Source organism: Leptonychotes weddellii, chromosome 1 (genome assembly GCF_054177405.1).
Source record: "Leptonychotes weddellii isolate Sample4059 chromosome 1, ASM5417740v2, whole genome shotgun sequence".
In the NCBI taxonomy this organism is placed as follows: domain Eukaryota; kingdom Metazoa; phylum Chordata; class Mammalia; order Carnivora; family Phocidae; genus Leptonychotes; species Leptonychotes weddellii.
Genome location: NC_138369.1, coordinates 14,426,751 through 14,445,796, shown reverse-complemented (window position 1 = coordinate 14,445,796; position 19,046 = coordinate 14,426,751). Strand labels below are relative to the sequence as shown.

The 19,046-nt window shown below is 46.8% G+C and overlaps 1 protein-coding gene across 5 annotated transcripts in view; it reads left to right on the top strand.

Annotated features, from left to right (window-relative positions):
* Positions 1 to 623: 623 nt before the first annotated feature.
* Positions 624 to 19,046, top strand: part of CDC25A (cell division cycle 25A) — a 35,845-nt gene continuing 17,422 nt past the window's right edge. Inside the window, exons 1-10 of one of the 5 annotated variants that reach the window (XM_081816916.1) lie at positions 624 to 701; positions 841 to 1,276; positions 2,278 to 2,351; positions 3,664 to 3,706; positions 4,613 to 4,649; positions 5,355 to 5,456; positions 7,235 to 7,354; positions 10,088 to 10,222; positions 10,758 to 10,832; positions 16,415 to 16,585. In XM_081816916.1, the coding sequence (XP_081673042.1) occupies positions 1,107 to 1,276; positions 2,278 to 2,351; positions 3,664 to 3,706; positions 4,613 to 4,649; positions 5,355 to 5,456; positions 7,235 to 7,354; positions 10,088 to 10,222; positions 10,758 to 10,832; positions 16,415 to 16,585 (927 nt within the window). In that variant the 5' untranslated portion in view covers positions 624 to 701; positions 841 to 1,106. Of the gene's footprint in view, positions 1,277 to 2,277; positions 2,352 to 3,663; positions 3,707 to 4,612; positions 4,650 to 5,354; positions 5,457 to 7,234; positions 7,355 to 10,087; positions 10,223 to 10,757; positions 10,833 to 16,414; positions 16,586 to 19,046 lie in introns of all 5 variants that reach the window. The other 4 variants (XM_081816944.1, XM_081816925.1, XM_081816934.1 and 1 more) reach the window with 4 other exon arrangements.

The following is a 19,046-nucleotide window of genomic DNA, read 5'->3' as shown; positions in this document are numbered from 1 at the left end:
AGTCTGTTGGTCAGTTCGTGGCCAGCACCGCAGGAATGTTAAGCGTTTCGTTGTTGGGGCCTGGAGTTCGAGACGCAGAGTCCAGTCCTCGGGACATTCAGTTCCTACCCTCGTTACAAAGTTGGGGCCTGGAGGTCCCGGGCGGAAGAGAGGGGCCTACAGTACCGCACGGTTACAGGTCGAGCCAAGGCTGGGCCCGGCCCGGCCCCCAGTGGCCAGGACGGCTCTCTCCAGGCTGCACGTCCCCTCTGTGTATGGACCTCCGGGAAAGGGCTACGCAGCGGTGGCCCACAACCGGTAAGAGGTGCCTGGACCGCAGTGCGGGGTGGGAACTACGCCTCCCAGCATGCAACGGGGCAAGAGAGGGCTCTCCGCCTCTACCCGCGCCTCGCAGGTTCTGCTGGGAGTTTTCATTGACCTGTGAGCAGCCCCTCTCGTTCGGATCCGCTCCGGCCTCCTCTAGGCCCCGCCCCTTTCGGAGAGCGGGTGACCCCGCCGAGCCCCGCGAGCTGCTTCCTTCTTCCCCTCTCATTGGCCCAGCGTAGCTGCCATTCGGGAGCGAGGAGGAGAAGGTGCTTACTGATTGGTGGATTCCGTTTGGCGCCAAGTAGGAAAGGGGGGCGGGGCTGCGGCGGTCCCTAGTGAGCAGCTCTTACCGCGAAAGGCCACCTCGGCAGCGACAGCCCGGAAGGGAGGTGAAGGTCCGCTTGGTGCTCTGCGACCCCGGGTTCGGGCAAAAAAGGGAGAGAAGCGAAGAGAGTGTGAGCCCTGGCCTTGGCCTCGCGGCCCTGGCCGCTTTCTCTTATTGACCTGACGCGTTTGTTTGGATTTAATCTTCAGGTTGCCGGCGCCCGCCCGCCCGCTGGCCTCGCGGGGTGCGGGGGAATCACCCGTGCATGTGGCTGGCGCCTGCCGGGTCCGCACACCCGCCCGTCCGCGCCGCTTGCCCGCGGCAGCCGCGTCCCTGAACCGCGGGGTCGTGTTTGTGTTTGACCCGCGGGCGCCCGCGGCGGGGCGCGCGGCCGAGGCCGGTGCCGGCGGGGTGGGGCGGGCGCGGCGGAGGCGGAGGAAGAGAGAGCGGGAGCCCTGGGAGGCCGGGCGCCGCCATGGAACTGGGCCCGGAGCCCCCGCACCGCCGCCGCCTGCTCTTCGCCTGCAGTCCCCCTCCCGCGCCGCAGCCCGTCGTGAAAGCGCTGTTCGGCGCACCAGCCTCCGGGGGCCTGTCGCCTGTCACCAACCTGACGGTCACCATGGACCAGCTGCAGGGGCTGGGCAGGTGAGGAGGGACTGGCGAGCGGTGCCGCAGGCCGCTGGGCTCCCAGACGGCTCTCGGGGGGGGATCCGGCTGGGAAACGGGCCCGGAGCGGGGCGAGACCTGTCCGCCGCTCGTGGGCCGCCCCGCTGATTTGGGGCCCGCCATGTGCACCCTCCCCCCAGGCGGAATGTTGGGCGGGAGAGGCCGTTCCGACCCTCCAGGGCCGCCCTCAGCCCCGAGCCGGGCCCGGTGGGGGGTGGGGTCGGCCCGGGTTCCCCACCTTGGCCACCCCTTTCAGATTGCTTTGTACTCTTCTGTCCCAATCCCAGGAAGCTCTTTGTAATCTACCCCACGGGGGCAAAGCGGACCCTTTCAGGCGCTCACTTCTACCCTTTGCTGAACCATCTCGAAGGATCTTAGCTTCCTGCGAGCTTTGTTCCTTCTCTACAGAGAGACATGGCATTTTCTTAACTGGAGTACGTGCAAAATCATCTCCGTTCCTTAGCCCGTGCACATTCCTGATGTCCACCCCTGCTTTCCTAAGGCCAGGCCTTTTTATTCAACTTTCCATCCTCAAAAGCTCCCTGGACTTTTCCTTATGGCAAAACATGCATCCCACGGTGTTTCTGGTGGAGCTGATTACCCTACAGTTTTGGACGTCCCATTTTCTCTGTAAGCACATGTCTTGTACGTTTTCCAACCTCTGAAAAGCAGGAACTTGTCTGATTCATCTTTCATCCTAGCAGGTACCTAGAACACATGCTCTCATTTCAGGAAATACTCCAACATCATAGTCCTCTTGTCTACGGCCTGACCCGGGCCATGCCTACCCACTCCATTCTCATCTTTTATATTCAAGGGCTAACTGGGTGTTTTGGGTGGCAAAATGGGGTCTGTGGTGTGGCCTTAGAAGTAGATGGTTAAGAGCAGCCTGGATACTTGCTAACCTCATGGCCTGTCTCCTGTATGTAACCTTGCAATTCGGTTTTAGAAATACATAGAATTCTTTCTCATGCTTTCAGTGAATATGAACAGCCGCTGGAGGTGAGAAACAGCAGTCTGCAGAGAATGGGCTCCTCTGAGTCAACCGATTCAGGTATTCCTGTAGTCTTGAACATTTATTATGTGTTTACTACATGGGGATCAAAACTTGGGAGTTTGTTGTAACGTGCGCTTCACCTAGGAACTTAGTTTGGTGACGAGTTGAGACAGTAAACAAGAGTCATGGCATTCTGTGACAAATACCCTTAAAACAGGACAAAGAAGGCCCTATGGTAGTTTATGGAGGAAACAAGTGTCCAGTGTCTGCATGGAGGTGGTGTGTGCTTGATCTTGAGGATGAGTAGTTGGGTAAAATGAACTATAACACCAAGACCAGAAAAGCGTATTGGTTGAAACACAGAGTCAAATTATTGTTTCAGTGAGCCTGCTATGGAGGAAATGGACCAGTGCATTTTACTCGAATTCATAAATTCATGGTTATATTTGCACAGATGCTTTAGGTTAGGGAATAAGAGCAAAGGTCTTAAAAATGTAGACTTTTTTTTTTTTTTTTAAAGATTCCAGTTATTTATTTGACAGAGAGAGACAGCGAGAGAGGGAACACAAGCAGGGGGAGTGGGAGAGGGAGAAGCAGGCTTCCCGCCGAGCAGGGAGCCCGGTGCAGGGCTCGATCCCAGGACCCTGAGACCATGACCTGAGCCGAAGGCAGACGCTTAACTGACTGAGCCACCCAGGCGCCTCTTAAAATGTAGACTTCTTAAGAACTAGGGATAGGCTGCTTACATGTGGCAGCGTGGCAGATGAGAGTATCAGAGCTAACACTTGACTTCGTGCAGTTATGTGGAGAGGTGTGCACTAGGCAGACGTTGCTGGGTCTGGGCCATACTGAGAGGTGTCTCCTACACCTTGCTCCCTTTGGTGAGATGAGCACCTTACTTGGTGTTATTTAAAGGCAATGAATACTTGGTTTGTCTTAGGACTAATGTGTTTTTCCAAACCCCCAAATTACACATATGATCTGACAAGATAAAATATTTTGAAGTCAGAACTATTCCAGAAAACCAGTACCTATTCTTTCCGTGGTCAGCACTCACAGAAAGTTACCTGGGTAATCTCTGAATGACCAACCAATCATCATAAGATTATGTTTAATTGTCACAACTTATTCCCTTGATGGTATTTGTAAGTAGGAAAAGGGGATTGGTAGATATACCATGAAAATGTTAAGACTTGTGCAGATAAACGAAGTTTTTGACAATCAGATAATGATGCCACTTTAATTCTGGCAAAAGGCCAAGCCTGAGTCTTGATTGATGGCTTAAGGAAACAGTACTAGTAGTAGTTTTGTTTTAATGACAAAATGGTGTCTCATGTATTATTTCCTGAGGTTTTATTATTTCCCACAGGTTTCTGTCTGGATTCTCCTGGGCCCTTGGACAGTAAAGAAAAGTATGTATTCACTGGTTTTAAAAATTTGTGCTTAGGAAAGACTTTTCTTAATTTTTTATTGAAATTCTTTGTGCTCTGGATGGGAGCCCTGGATTTAGCTGACCCGAGTAAGACTTGTGGATCCTATAAATAAGTCTGGTGCCTTTAGAGAATGAGTTGTTTGTGCCAGCAGTTTTTAGGACTTCCCATCCTTTATTTTAGCTGTAATTTGTGGTGTTCTCTTCAAGTCTTGCCCAAACCCTTACTTCACCCTCTGGCCTCATAGACTTAAGAGAAATGTGGGTTTGTTGTTTTTTGTTTTTTGTTTTTTAAGATTTTATCTCTTTATCCGAGAGAGAGAAGGAGAAGCAAACTCCCTGCTGAGCAGAGAGCCTGATGTGGGACTCGATCCCAGGACCCTGAGATCATGACCCAAGCCAAAGGCAGACACTTAACCAACTGAGCCACCCAGGCGCCCCGAGAAATGTGTATTTTTTTTTTTTTTAAAGATTTTATTTATTTATTTGAGAGAGAGAGAATGAGAGAGAGCACATGAGAGGGGGGAGGGTCAGAGGCAGAAGCAGACTCCCCGCCGAGCAGGGAGCCCGATGCGGGACTCGATCCAGGGACTCCAGGATCATGACCTGAGCCGAAGGCAGTCGCTTAACCGACTGAGCCACCCAGGTGCCCCGAGAAATGTGTATTTTAAGAGAAGACCTGGGCTTGCTCTTTTTACCTAGAAGCCCAGTAATGTTGGGGGTGCTTGTGAGAACAGGACAGCCTCAGAAATCTGTTCTTCCATCTTGCCTAAAATGGGGATGTTTGACTAACCCCTCCCCAAACTATAGACTAAGACCACTGCATCTGCTAATATGAATACCTCTCTCTTGTTTTATTCTCATTGTTTACCTTCTGATCTCATTGCAGCCTTGAAAATCCCATGAGGAGAATAAGTTTCCTGCCTGTAAGTTAGTTCCCTTTTTATTTTGAGCTAATTCATATTATCTGTCTCCTTAGCTATCAGTATGACCTTGATGGAAGACCTTAATTTAGACAGCAAAGACTGCTTTTCCTTAGTCTTTTTTCTTTTTCTTTTTTTTTTTTTTTTTTAAAGATTTTATTTTTTTTTATTTATTTATTTGACAGAGAGAGACAGCGAGAGAGGGAACACAAGCAGGGGGAGTGGGAGAGGGAGAAGCAGGCTCTCCGCAGAGCAGGGGAGCCCGATGCGGGACTCGATCCCAGGACCCCGGGATCATGACCTGAGCCGAAGGCAGTCGCTTAACCGACTGAGCCACCCAGGCGCCCTGCTTTTCCTTAGTCTTGTAAGCACTCAAAACACCTAAACAACCTCACCTTCAGTTCTAACTACCAGTTAGATACAGGAAGGATTCTTTTTTTTGCAAATGATATTTCTGGATTGATTTGGCACCCTAAATCTCTGCTGAGAGGGCTGTAGACCTACCTTGTGAGGTTAGGTGGGAAGCCATGTAGTGGGATCTCCTACCCCATGTTGTGGCAAGGTGGAACCCTGGCCACATTTCTTGGTTACCACCTGCAGTGTGTGAGGAGATAACCCCCCCCACTGCCATTTTTGTTTTTCTTTTGAACCTGAGTTTCATTGAATTGTCATTTATGTACCCTAATGTCTTTTTTTTCATTTTGACAGCAGAAGCTCTTGGGATGTAGCCCAGCTCTGAAGAGGAGCCATTCTGATTCTCTTGACCATGATGTCTTTCAGCTGATGGACCAGGATGAGAACAAGGAAAACGTGAGTGGCCTCAATGTACTAATGTAGGATAGAGGTAAAGCCAGAGGTGGCTTAGAGAAGTGGCTGGGCTGCTTTCTGGGAAACTAGACCTTCACCAAAGTCATGCATGGTCTCTGCAGTCAGAGAAACCTGGATTTGAATCCTGCTTGTGTGACCTTGACCCATTACTTCTCTTTAGGCTTCTTCATTTCTTTGTTCATAAAATATGAGTAGCAGTAACTTGTAGGGCATTATGGAATTAAATAAGATAATGTATGTAAAGCATTTAAAGTGGTTCCTGGCAGGGAGGAGTTGCTCAGATGGTAGCCCTTAGGAGTAATTGTATCCATGAATACTTTATCCAGAAGGGTCTGCCCAGGCCCTGCCTCTTTGTGCTCACCCTGGGATGAGTTGTAAGCTTAGGAAAAGGCTTCTTGGCAGTATTTGAAAGAACAGGGCCAACAAGTCTCAGGGAATCACAGAGTAACTGAACTGGTAGCTTAGAGGGTGAGCTTGTGGTGTTCCATCCAAAAGTCCAGGAACACCCTGGCCTGGCTTTTCTCTCATACCCGCCAGGTGCACTGCACAGGGTAAGCACCCAAAACAGTTCCGTGACTTGGCTCAGTTTTTCCAGCCTTCATTCTCACTATATCCCCATTTGATTTCTTCCCCTTTTCCATCCCCTGCTAAAATGCCACAGTTTATAATCCTTATCATCTTCCAGACTTCGTGTAAAACCTACTGCCTCCATGAATTCTCCCAGTGATTCCCTTAGCAACTTGTGAGTGGTTCTGAGGGACAATACATAAAGTGAGTTCCTGCCTTGAGTGCTTGGAGCACTGCCTCGGCGTGCGTGCGTGTGTGTGTGTGTGTGTATGTGTACTGCCTTCTACTGGACACACTGAAGCTGTACTGATGCCTGGTTTTCCCCTGAACGTGGCTTTTCCCAGGATTGCCCGCTTGGAATTTTCTTCTGGAGGGGAAAGAGCATAGATGGTGGTGAAAGAGCTCTTATGATCTTAGGCACATCACTTAACCTGTACGGCCTAGTTTCTTCCTCATCTGTAAAATGGGGGTGATCGGTGATGGTTATATGAGTTAATGCATAGAAAGTACTTAGTCCTGTGTTGGCTTATACATACTCTGATATTTGCTGAGCACTTCATCCCAAGTGAAGTGGCTGTTTTAGGTAGGTGGATTATAAGTGCTTTCAAACTTGAAGTAAATGGAATCATACAGAATGTATTCTGTCACTTCTGGCTTTCACTCAACATGTGCAATTCATTCATGTTGAGTAAAAACAGTAGTTTTCTTAATTTTCCATTGCTTTGAGTATAGAGTACAATAACTTTAAGTGGAAAATAACTACCTCCTGTTGGTAGGAAGAAGGTGGAAAATACAAAATCTTCAAACAAATCTAGAGTGAAAAGTTTTTGCTCCCGTTCACGGGCAATTATATTGAAACCCTTTGCTTTAGATTTTAGGAAGTTGTTGATTGGATTTAGCTTATTAACTCAGTGTTTTGTATACTTGGCCGATATTTATGTTTGTGTCAGGAAATAGTCTTTGTGGTGAGAGAAAAAAATGCTGCCTTGGAAGTCAGCTGTTGACAAAGTCTGTGAAATTCTTCGTGACACAGATCCAGTGTTGGAGTTAAGCTCAGAAATGGGTAAACCCTTAGTTTGGAGGCAATTACAAAGGTGAGCAGTGCCTGCTCCCTTGGCTGTCTCACCCGAGCTACAGCTGAGGCCCTGGTTTTCATGGACAGTGGAATATGTCTTGACTCTACTGTCTTGCAGGAAGCCTTTGAGTTTAAGAAGCCAATAAGACCGGCATCTCGTGGCTGCCTGCATTCTCATGGACTTGAGGAGAGTAAAGATCTCTTCACACAGAGGCAGAACTCTGCCCCAGCTCGGATGGTATGTGCCCTGGCTTTCACAGGGGAGTTCCTGATGGGAACAGAATTAAAGCACCTTCTTGAACCCGGAGTCGAAGATGCTACAGTAGCTCTTGTTGTCTTTACCTTGACTTTGTCATTTGAAACTAGACTGTCACATTTTTTGGTGTTTTTGCTGTGTCTGGAGAGCAGACAGGCAGAAGCAGAGTGAGAGATGATCTGTTTGGAATATTGAACTTGAGCAAGGAATATTTGACCTTGTCAATTCTGGGGAAATAATCTGCGGGCATGCTGGGTCATTCTTCTAAATGTGTGTGCGGTGGGATTATAGGTCTTAAAACTTGCTCTTTCATAGTGCCTCCTGAGTGCTAAGAGGTACTTCCCAGAGTGGTTTTGTTCAGAGACAGCACTTGGCTTCTTCCAAAGGTGGTTTATTAAGAACTATTGGGGATTCCAGTGAACCTACCACCTATGGGCTACTTGACAGAATTGGGGGCTACCTACCCCAGGGTTATTTCTTTGCCAGAAAGAGGCGTCACTGCTTCCAAAGTTGCCTACTGGTGATCTGACAGCTAAGGCTAGAAAGGCCCAACGAGATGACCACATTTGGTTTCCAGTCTTTCCTGGGAATTTGCATGTGAAAATACAGCTTTCCAGTCTGGCTTGTGGTCTGAGGTTCAGGTTCAGCCAGTATCATTGCTCTGTCTAGCATTTGCACAAAGCACTTCTATATATGTTCTCATAAGCCTGTGAAGTAGCTGGAGTTAACCCATTTTACAGATAGGGAAAGTCTGGTGAGGGAGGTTGGCTGATTTGTCAAAGGACACAGATAACAGAAGACCAGGATTTAACAGAATCTCCTGATTCCCAACTACACAGTAATTCTTTTAAGTACTGGGTATCCAAAACTAAGTATCTTTAGTGTGCCCTTGAAGACCACCCCATCGGGGTTTATTGTGGTCCCCCAGCCTTCCCTAATTATAGGCGACTTGTCTGTCATTTGCTGTATCACATGTGCACTAGGGATCCCAGAACCTAGGTCACAAATACTGGTATTATAAAATTTTTTTTTTAAGAATTCATTTATTTATTTGTCAGAGAGAGAGGAGGGTGTACAAGCAGGGGAACAGCAGGGGGAGGGAGAAGTAGGCTCCTGGCTGAGCAAGGAGCCTGATGGGGGACTCGATCCCAGGCCCCTGGGATCACGACCTGAGCTGAAGGCAGACGCTTCACTGACTGAGCCACCCAGGCTTCCCACAAATACTGGTATTCTAGTGTGAGCCTTCAGAGGGTGTCGCCCCACGATAAAGTTACCTGCCCCTTGGTTCTGCTAGCTGGAAACTTGCCTGTGTGCCCAAAGCATGCGCAGGAGCACTTGTGGAGGATCAGAGGCAGCGTAGAACTTCTGTGAAGCAAGCTGGTGCCTGAAGCAGAGGAGGCTAGCTGCAGAGAGGATCCCTCCCTAGGTAGGCAATTGACGCCGAAAACGAGAGGGCAGCTTAAGGATTAATGCAGTTCTATTGCAAAGGGATTTGTGTCTTAAGGATTATCTGTAGGACTTAGGTTGAGACTGCCTCCTTACTGTGGGAAAAGATATATCTCTGAACATTTTTCCTGGCTTTGGGAAGCACCTAGAAAAGATATAATTCACTATCAGCAATGTTTGTATTAGTAATGTTTATCTCTAGAATTTTTTTTTTTTTAAGATTTTACTTATTTATTTGACAGAGAGAGAGCACCAGCAGGGGGCAAGGGCAGAGGGAGAAGTAGACTCCCCTCTGAGCAGGGAGCCACGTGGGGCTCGACCCCAGGACCCTGAGATCATGACCTGAGCCGAAGGCAGACCCTTAACCGATTGAGCCACCCAAGCACCCCAGCAATGTTTATCTCTAGATGGTAGACTTATGAGCCATCTTTCTAAATTTCCTATATTAAATAATATATTAGTTTTATGTTGGGGGTTCCCCCCCAAACAACAACGTAGTGTCACCTAGTGAGAGACCCTATTTTTACTCCAGGAGCAGTTCTCTCCTAGGAGAAAATGTAGTGAGAGAAGCTTGGGCTTTGGAGTCAAACAGGTGAGCCATGTGGTCTTGTGGTAACCTCTCTTAAGCATTGGTTTCCTGATTTGCTAAATAAGTAGAAAAGGAGTTACTCCCCTTACTGTGTTGTGAGGTTTAAATGGAACTGAACACTTAAGATCATATCATAGTGTCCACTACACAGTAATTCCTCAGTTAAAAACAGCACTTGTCATTTAAATTCCAAGTCTAACAGACTAGGATAGACTGTGTAGAACCAGGCCACCCTTTACCGCTCCCCGCCCCTCTTCAGAGCTGGAGTTACATAAGCATTCTCTAGGCCATTCTGTGGGCAGAGATTCTATCTTCTCACCCTTCCTCATTGCAGCAGGTTATCCTACTGTATCACAACCCGCATGTTGATCCCTATTCACTGATTACAGTCCTCTGGTAAAGCAAACCTTGCCCTTCGTTAGAGGCTCTCCCCAGATCCCACTGTAAAGTGAATTGCTTCTGAGAAGAGGTTTTTGTGAAGGCTTCCAGGCCTGATTCTACTCAGGACTATGTGTAGACATCAAATCCTTTCTCATCTTAGGCTGCATTTTCCTTTGATGAGTATCTGCTAAAATTTTACTTCTAATAAATACAATATGTTTTCCTCATAAAATCTAATGACCCATCCAAGGAAATCCAATCTGATCAGTTATTAACAAGCCGTGAATTCTGTCTTCCAGCTTTCCTCCAATGAAAGAGATGGCAGCGAACCAGGGAATTTCGTTCCTCTTTTTATGCCCCAGTCTCCTGTGACGGCCACTTTGTCTGATGAGGACGATGGCTTCATGGACCTTCTTGATGGAGAGAATCTGAAGGTGGTGTGTGTGTGTGTGTGTGTGTGTTCCTGCCCATTCCCCTAAGTACCCTGGGGGAAGTCCTGTGAGAAAGAACAGCAATTCCCCAGGGCTTTGGGATGGCTGATATTTTTGTTCTTTTGGTGAGAATTTATTGAGACTGCTTCTAGTCTAATTAAATCTGAGGTGGAAGTGGGGCAGTTCTTCAAAAGAAGACACCCAGAGGATCCTTCATACCCTGAAGGAGCTGACAGTCTATTTTGTACAAGAGACCTGGAACAAGAAGAGTAAAAGACGAGCTGGCGTGAAGCTGGAGAGCCAGAGGCTACCTCTTCACGTACCCTTGGGGTGGAAGGTGCTTTTAGCTACATGTTCAGGTGTCCGAATTGAGAAACATGATGCTCTTCTGACCTTAACATACTGGGCAGTGGGAAAGAGGAGCGAACATTAGAGGCTTCCTATCCAGGCCTGTCTGATACTCCTCAGGCAGAATCACACCTAATGCCTTCAAACTGTTAGTCTCTGCTGGATCTTTATAATAGTTTTTCTCTTTTAGAATGATGAAGAGACCCCGTCGTGCATGGCAAGCCTCTGGACAGCTCCCCTTGTCATGAGAAGAACGACAAATCTTGTAAGTTGTTCCCGTTGTCTGGAGAGAGCCTCAAGTAATTAGGCCTCTGGGACAGAGTAGACTAGACTAAATGGAAAATTAATCTTTCTCGGGGCGCCTGGGTGGCTCAGTCGGTTAAGCGGCTGCCTTCAGCTCAGGTCATGATCCTGGAGTCCCGGGATCAAGTCCCGCATCGGGCTCCCTGCTCGGCAGGGAGTCTGCTTCTCCCTCTGACCCTCCCCTCTCTCATGCTCTCTATCTCATTCTCTCTCTCAAATAAATAAATAAAATCTTTAAAAAAAAAAAAAAAAACTAATCTTTCCGCCCACATCACCACAGGGATCAAAAATAGTTTCATTTGATTCTGTCTTTGAGTCTATGGGCCTTTCCCTTGACTGGTCACTAGTGTTCTCTCGTGTAAAGAGAACTGTTTACACTGTTTCTTTAAGTTTTCTTTTGTCCTCATTGGTGTGTGAGGAAGTCTGGCTGATATATACACATGTAATTCTTATTTTTATAATTTTTAGTTTATCCCAGCCATTCTTGGTCAAGTTAATGTCTTGTGTGTGTGTGTGTGTGTTAATGTCCTTTCTGTTCAACTCTGACCTCTCTTACTTTCTAGTTGAAGATCTCAGGAAAACATCTGCTAAATTGAATTCCTCATAAGTGACAATGATTGGTGGCACCTTTGTGTTCTAAGCTGTGGGTGCAAGTACGGATAGTCTGGGGATTGGCCCTGAACGAGGCTGAGTTCACAGGTTGGGGCCTTGTTCGGCCTCAAAACACAGCATCTCCCCTAGGAGCTATTGAGGAGTACACCTACGTGGGCACTCTGAGCTCTTTAGAGCTCCTGGTTGCAAGGTGGGGAGCTGGCTGTCCTCTGTCCCTAGGTCTCTGGCTCTCCTCTTTCTTCAGCTTGTTTGGTTGTTTTGTCCACGCTTTCCAACATTTGCAAAAAGTCTGCCAAACGTTTGGAACACTGCTTTATCTCTGTTTTCTGTTCAAAGATTCGCTTTACTACAGGTATTTTCTACATGGGGTTTAGGATTATTTCAGAGCTTAAGGGTGCTGAGAGTATTACCCATAGAAAATTGAAGTTTATATCATTTTTATGTTTTTCCATTTCTCCTGTATAGACTCACCCACAGCACATATTTAGGACAGATATTTGTGTTTCTTTTGCCTAGGTTAAGTTAGAATTGCCTTTGACCCAGCCAGGCATTTGGTTACAACTGTTACTGATAGAAGCACATCCTTGGATGACTACGTCATTGGAATGGGGTCCGAAAGTGGCCCGTGAGCTCTGTTTCGCACCTCTGCAGAGCCACCTCTGCCCCTCACGGCTTAACCTGCTCTGAGAGGTGGTCTGAGTTTGAGAAAGGGCAAGCGGCTTGCTGTGGCCACCAACATTGGCTTCAGCCAGGAATTTGAGGCGTCAGTAGATAAACTCAGTCTGTGCTTTCACATTGAGGCTTCCCTTCTAGCCGGTGTCCTTAATTACCCATTTTTATAGCCTGTGTAACATTGTCTTGTCCCAAATAGGGTTTGTCCCCACTGTCATCCTCAGCTACACCTTTGTGGGGTTTTTTTGTTTTAAGACTTACTTATTTATTTGTCAGAGAGAGCACAAGCAGGGGGAGCTGCAGGCAGAGGGAGAAGCAGGCTTCCCGCTTGAGCAAGGAGCCCGATGTGGGGCTCTATTCCAGGACCCTGGGATCATGACCTGAGCCGAGACAGACGCTTAACCAACTGAGCCACCCAGGCGTCCCTCAGCTACACCTTTAACTCAATCCCCATATTAAAACCTGACACTTTAAGCAGTAAGACAGCAAGGAGTGGGTTACTTTGCCACATCTCCGTCGCGGGGTAGCAGCGGAGTTATGGAGCCCTCGATGGTGAAGCAGACCACAGCTTACCCTGTGTGTGTGGCCTTGTTAAACACACATGTATTGCCACGTGTATCCCATCGAACGGGTGGGCCTTGTGGGCACTTCAAGGGCAGGAATGTGCATCACCCTGGAAAGAGCCATGTGCTGTGAGCAAGTCAGGGGCCGATCCCGCAGAGAAGGCATGTTTGCCAAGGGTCTCACGGTGTGTGGGAACTTGGGGGGCAGGGTGTGTCGATTCATGAAAGAACAGTTCATCTGCGTAGCCCTGTGAAGCTGGAGAACGGGGACGTGTGGTGGGCAGGGGTGAGGTTGTGACGGATGTCACTGGTCTGCCAGTCTAAGGGGTTTGGATGGATTTTCCCCAGGGACGCTAGGGTTCGTTGAGTGTGACTGTTAACTGGAAGGGAGGAGGGGTCAGTTACAAACAGGGTACTTAGGAGCCAGTTGTGACTATGTGGCAAAGTGCTAAAGTGCTAATTTTCTGAATTACGGAGAGAGGAGGGAACAGATAGAAGGAATCATAAATTAGGAATGGGTGGTATTTAGGGGTAATAGTGGTAAAGAAGAAGTCATGACAATGACACCAAAGTTGTCAGTGGGAGAGACACTTTTTTTTTTAAGATTTTATTTATTTATTTGAGAGAGAATGAGAGAAAGTATACACGAGGGGCGGGGGTCAGAGGGAGAAGCAGACTCCCTGCCAAGCTGGGAGCCCGATTCGGGACTTGATCCAGGGACTCCAGGGTCATGACCTGAGCGGAAGGCAGTCGCTTAACCAACTGAGCCACCCAGGCGCCCATGGAGAGACACTCTTAAAATACATCCTCAATTTTGTTGGGTGTCTTTGTGTTTAAGTACGTGGTGGGTAGAGAACCTGTGGTCTCCCATCTTCTCCATAGCGTTTGGGATGGTAGAGGTGTGCCCTCAATTATGCAACCTTAGGTGAGTACAACCAAAGGTCAAGTGAAATGATAGGACCTAGGGATCTGGGTTTAGACCCCGCCTGAGCCACCCACAAATGCAGACCTTGAGAGATGCATTTCATCTGTCTGCATGTTTCCTAGTTTGTAAAACAAGGAGTCTTGATTAGGGGAAGGACCACATTTATTGCTGGCTCTAACATCCAGGTAGTTGGAAAAAGACTTTTCAAGTATTAAATCTTTTTTTTCAAGTATCAAGTCTGAAGACTGCCTTTTTTTTTAATCTTTCTCATGTATTTATATTCCATATCATCTAGCACAACACTTGCCAAACAACAGTAACTCACAGACTTTCTATCAGTATATAGCCTATGGACTTCTGTTTCCATCAGGGATACTTTCAAACGAAGCTAGAAGCGAGGCTAGACCTGCACAGGGACACATCTTCACCTAGTGTGCAAACGCCTGGTGAAAATTAGATACTATCACAGTACAAAATCAGAGCCCCACACCCTTAGTATACAGATAAATTGATATCCTTACATTTTTAAACTAGCACGGCCCTTGAACTATATGTAAATATGGGACAAATGAACTATACTTTTGAGACCACTTACAAATTAAAGTAGATTAACATGCATAGCTATGAGGAAATGGACTATCCCATTATATATGCTTTGACTAAATTTACTACTTTGAAAGACAAATTATGTACAGAGTGAGGAAGCTTGGGAAATGGCTATCAGTTGTTTTTTTTTATTTAAGATTTTATTTATTTATTTGACAGAGACCGCAAGAGAGGGAACACGAGCAGGAGTGGGAGAGGGAGAAGCAGACTTCCTGTCGAGCAGGGAACCTGATATGGGGCTTGATTCCAGGACCCTGGAATCGTGACCTGAGCTGAAGGCAAATGCTTAACGACTGAGCCACCCGGGCACCCGTTTAATTGGATTTTTTAAATTACCAATCGAGTTCTGGGACCCTTCACAGCGAGGACTTGCCTTGCACGGACACTTACTGCAGACTCACAATTGCTGGGTATTGTAATTGTGGTTTCTGCCCTGGAGGAGTTCACAATTCCCTCTGAGACTGTTGAAAGCAGTGAATTCTCTTCCCAAAAATGCTTCCAGCTTTTCTAGGTTAAAAAAAAATCTCTGGGGGTACCTGGGTGGCTCAGTCGTTACGCGTCTGCCTTCGGCTCAGGTCATGATCCCAGGATCCTGGGATCGAGCCCCGAATTGGGCTCCCTGCTCAGCAGGAAGCCTGCTTCTCCTTCTCCTACTCCCCCTGCTTGTGTTCCCTCTCTCTCTGTCAAATAAATAAAATCTTAAAAAAAAAAACCTCTGGTCCTGCTTTTCAGAAAACATTCCATTAAAAGAAACTTCAGAAAAGTTAGGAGAAAATCCGTGGTCTCTGGGAGAGCTGGCCTGGGAGTGGCACACTCTGCTGGGGATTAACTTGAATGTTTCAAGGACGCATCATCGAAATTGTAGTATCAGCTTGAAAAGGAGCAATTTACTGGGGTATGAAAGGAGATTCTGCATGGAAGGGAAAGCCAGGCCAGGGCACACTGAGTCAAACAGACACACAAATTTAGACTGTCCCTACCACTGGTCGGAGTGGCTGCCCTAGGACTCTGGGAAATTCGTCCTAGAAAGACCAACTTTTGAACACAATTCTGAAGGCACTTGCTTCTCTGTGCACCCTGGCTCCTTGCAAACTTAACACCCTTAGCGCTATGTTAACACCTTATTGGCCCTGTTTTCTAGCACATTCAGCTACCTCCCACCTTTTCTGGATTTAGGTGGGGTATTAAGATCTGTTGAGCTACTCAAGCAGGGTGCAAGTTATTGAGAGGAGGAGGCAAACTAAAAATGTTTTCCCGGGCGCTTGGGTGGCTCAGTTGGTTAAGGACTGCCTTCGGCTCAGGTCATGATCCTGGAGTCCTGGGATCGAGTCCCACATCGGGCTCCCCGCTCAGTGAGGAGTCTGCTTCTCCCTCTGACCCTCCCCTCTCTCATGCTCTCTGTCTCTCATTCTCTCTCTCGCAAATAAAAAAAAATGTTTTCCCATCTAGAGGGTAACAGTTATTTGACTCTTAGGACCCTGTGTAGACAGCTTTTGAGAGCCGACTGTCTTCTTCATCTCCGTATCATGTCAGCTGTGCACACGTTCGTTGGGCACCAGGTATTCGGTGATTACTATGTGCCAGGCCCTCCAGGAGTTGCTGGGACTAGAGGAAGGGACAGTGTCTGTTTCCTGACTTAGGGTGAATTTTAAACCATCCCAGGAAGCCCTTGACCCATCCTCTTTACCGTCCAAGTGAGCAGGGGTTTTTGTTTGGTTTTGGTTTTAAGATTTATTTATTTTAGGGCGCCTGGGTGGCTCAGTTGGTTAAGCGACTGCCTTCGGCTCAGGTCATGATCCTGGAGTCACGGGATCGAGTCCCGCATCGGGCTCCCTGCTCAGCAGGGAGCCTCCTTCTCCCTCTGACCCTCCCCCCTCTCATGTGCTCTCTCTCATTCTCTCTCTCAAATAAATAAAATCTTAAAAAAAAAAAAGATTTATTTATTTTAGAGCTCCAGCAACCAGGGAGGGAGGGGCAGAGGGGGAGGGAATCCTGAAGCAGACTCCCCGCTGAGTACAGAGCATGACAAGGGGTTCAATCCCAGGACACTGAGACCATGACTTGATCTGAAATCCAGAGTCGACTGCCTAACTGACTGAGCCACCCAGGTGCCCCTCAAGTGAGCAGGTTTTAATGGAAGATGGGTCTCTTTTTCTTCCCCCGTAGGGCAATCGATGCAAGCTGTTTGACTCTTCTTCCACGTGTAGCTCCATCGCCCGGACAGTGTTAAAAAGACCAGACCGATCTCAAGAGGAGCACCTGCCCGCAAATACGAAGCGGAGAAGGAGCATGGCTGGAGCCAGTGCCGAAGAGGCAGCCAGTCCAGAGAAGCCCCAGGTGCCTTTTTGCTCAAGGAGAATGATACTGTATTCTTCAATTCTGAAATTTCCATTTGGTTCTTTTTCTTTGCCAAACTTAACTATTTTCCATGTGTTTCAAGCATGTTCCTAATTGGCTACTGAAGCATTTTTAGGATGGCTGCTTTAAAGTCCTTACCAGGTAATTCCAGCATCCATGTTGTGGTGTTGGCTTCTATTGATTGTCTTTTCCTATTCAAGTTGAGATCTTCCTGGTTCTTGGTATGACAAGTGATTTTTCATTTGTATCCTATGTATTTTGGGTATTAATAAGACTCTGATCTACGTAAATTTTCTGTTTAGGCCTCTGATACTGCAGGGATGATAGGGGTGGAAGGTCAGGTTCCCCAACATGGCCTCCTTTGACACGGTGGGGGCAAGCCTCATTATTGCTGGGCAGGAGTGGGAGTTCAAGGTCCCCACTAGGCCTCTGCTGACACCATCCCGGTGAGGTGGAGACTGGGCACTTCTTTACAGCTGGGCAAGGATTGGACGAGTAAGCTCCCCGCTTGCTGACCGGGCATGGTGTAGGGCCATCATTTTTCCCTTGGTGTTTGGCTACGGTGGTGGTATTGTCTAAAAGTTTTCTGTCTTGATAGGTGGCCCTTTTCCTAGTCCTTTGGCTAGGGAGAACAGACTTTCCTTAGGGTTTGTTTCTTTGGGTTTGCTGCATCACTGTCTCCTGGTCTACTTGGATCTATAAATTTCCTGCTACTTTAAGTTTGTCTCACAACTGTGTAGTGTTTTTCATTGTATTCTAAGTGTTTTAATTCCTTTGTTTTCTTTTAATTCAGACCTATTGTGGCCTAATAAAAGTTTAATTTTTGTAAAAACTTTCACCTATACTCAAAAAAATATGTATCCTCTTTGGTGTCAAGTTCAGCATATCTAATTCTATCAAATCAATTGCTCATAGTTTGTTATGGTTTGTTTTCCGTTATTTTGGAACTTTCTCTACTAATAATATATCAGGAACTTTTTTTTTTTTGAAAGATTTTATTTATTTATTTGACAGAGACATAGCGAGAGAGGCAACACAAGCAGGGGGAGCGGGAATGGGAGAAGCAGGCTTCCCACTAAGCAGGGAGCCCGATATGGGGCTCCATCCCAGGATCCTGGGACCATGCCCTGAGCCTAAGGTAGACACTTAATGACTGAGCCACCTAGGTGCCCCTATCAGGAACTTTCTGTAGTTCGGTACACAAATGTACATTATTTTTAAATAGCTGCATGAGAATCCTTGTTATGGATATGCTATTTTTCTGTTGATTAACATTTAGATTGTTTCTAGTGTTCAAACACTATAAACAATTACAGTATTTGCTGTCCTTTCATGTTCATTTTGGGGAGAATAGGTGGGGTTGTTGGCAAAAGCTATGGACATTTACTGTATCCCCCCTGTTTATTTTTTCTTTCTTTCTTTCTTTCTTTCTTTCTTTCTTTCTTTCTTTCTTTCTTTCTTTCTTTCTTTCTTTCTTTATCTCTCTCTCTCTCTTTTCTTTCTTTCTTTCTTTTATGGGGGGAGGGGCAGAGAGAGAATCTTAAGCAGGCCTGACCCAGGGCTTGATCTCATAGCTCTGAGATCACGACCTGAGCTAAAATCAAAACTCAAGAGTTGGACGCTTAACGATGTGGGACTCAATCCCAGGATCCTGGGATCATGACCTGAGCCAAAGGCAGATGCTTAACCGACTGAGCCACCCAGGTGTCCCGCATCTCTTCATTTCTTATTGACCATTAGCCATTTCTTTAGGTGAGTGACTTGTCTTTATAGAGTCGTGGTTCTCTGGGCATAAATCCTATACTCCTTTGCAGTGTTTATTCCATGAACTAAAGCCTTCAAAACATTATTGCATCCCAGCAATGATTACTTCATTTCTATTAACTTGTTTATACATTTTGGCTTGTATTCATAGATTTCCTGATTTTAAAACTATTCTTGCTTAATGAAATGTCATGTTTGGCTTATTTAGAATTGCTTTTATTAAACACGTTTTTCCTTCATTATACTGTCCTTATATCAGGTTTTGGTATTAAGTTTTGGTATTAAGCATTGTAAAATAAACTGGAGAACTGCCCATGTTTTCTGTAGCATGAAAAGGTTTGAGTAACCACTAGTTGTCTTAAAAGGTTAGCTAAAGGGGTGCCTGGGTGGCTCAGTCCGTTAAGCGTCTGCCTTCGGTTCAAGTCCTAATCCCCATGGTCCTAGGATTGAGCCCCGCATCCAGCTCCCTGCTCAGTGGGGAATAAAAAAAAGTCAGCTAGACAACAACCATGAAAATACCTAGGCCTGGTGTTTTACGTTTTATAATCTGTTTTAGTTACCTAATACTTGATGAGCATTTTACTTTTTCTAATTAAAAGTGGAATTCTAGGGGCGCCTGGGTGGCTCAGGCATTAAGCGTCTGCCTTCAGCTCAGGTCATGATCCCAGGACTCTGG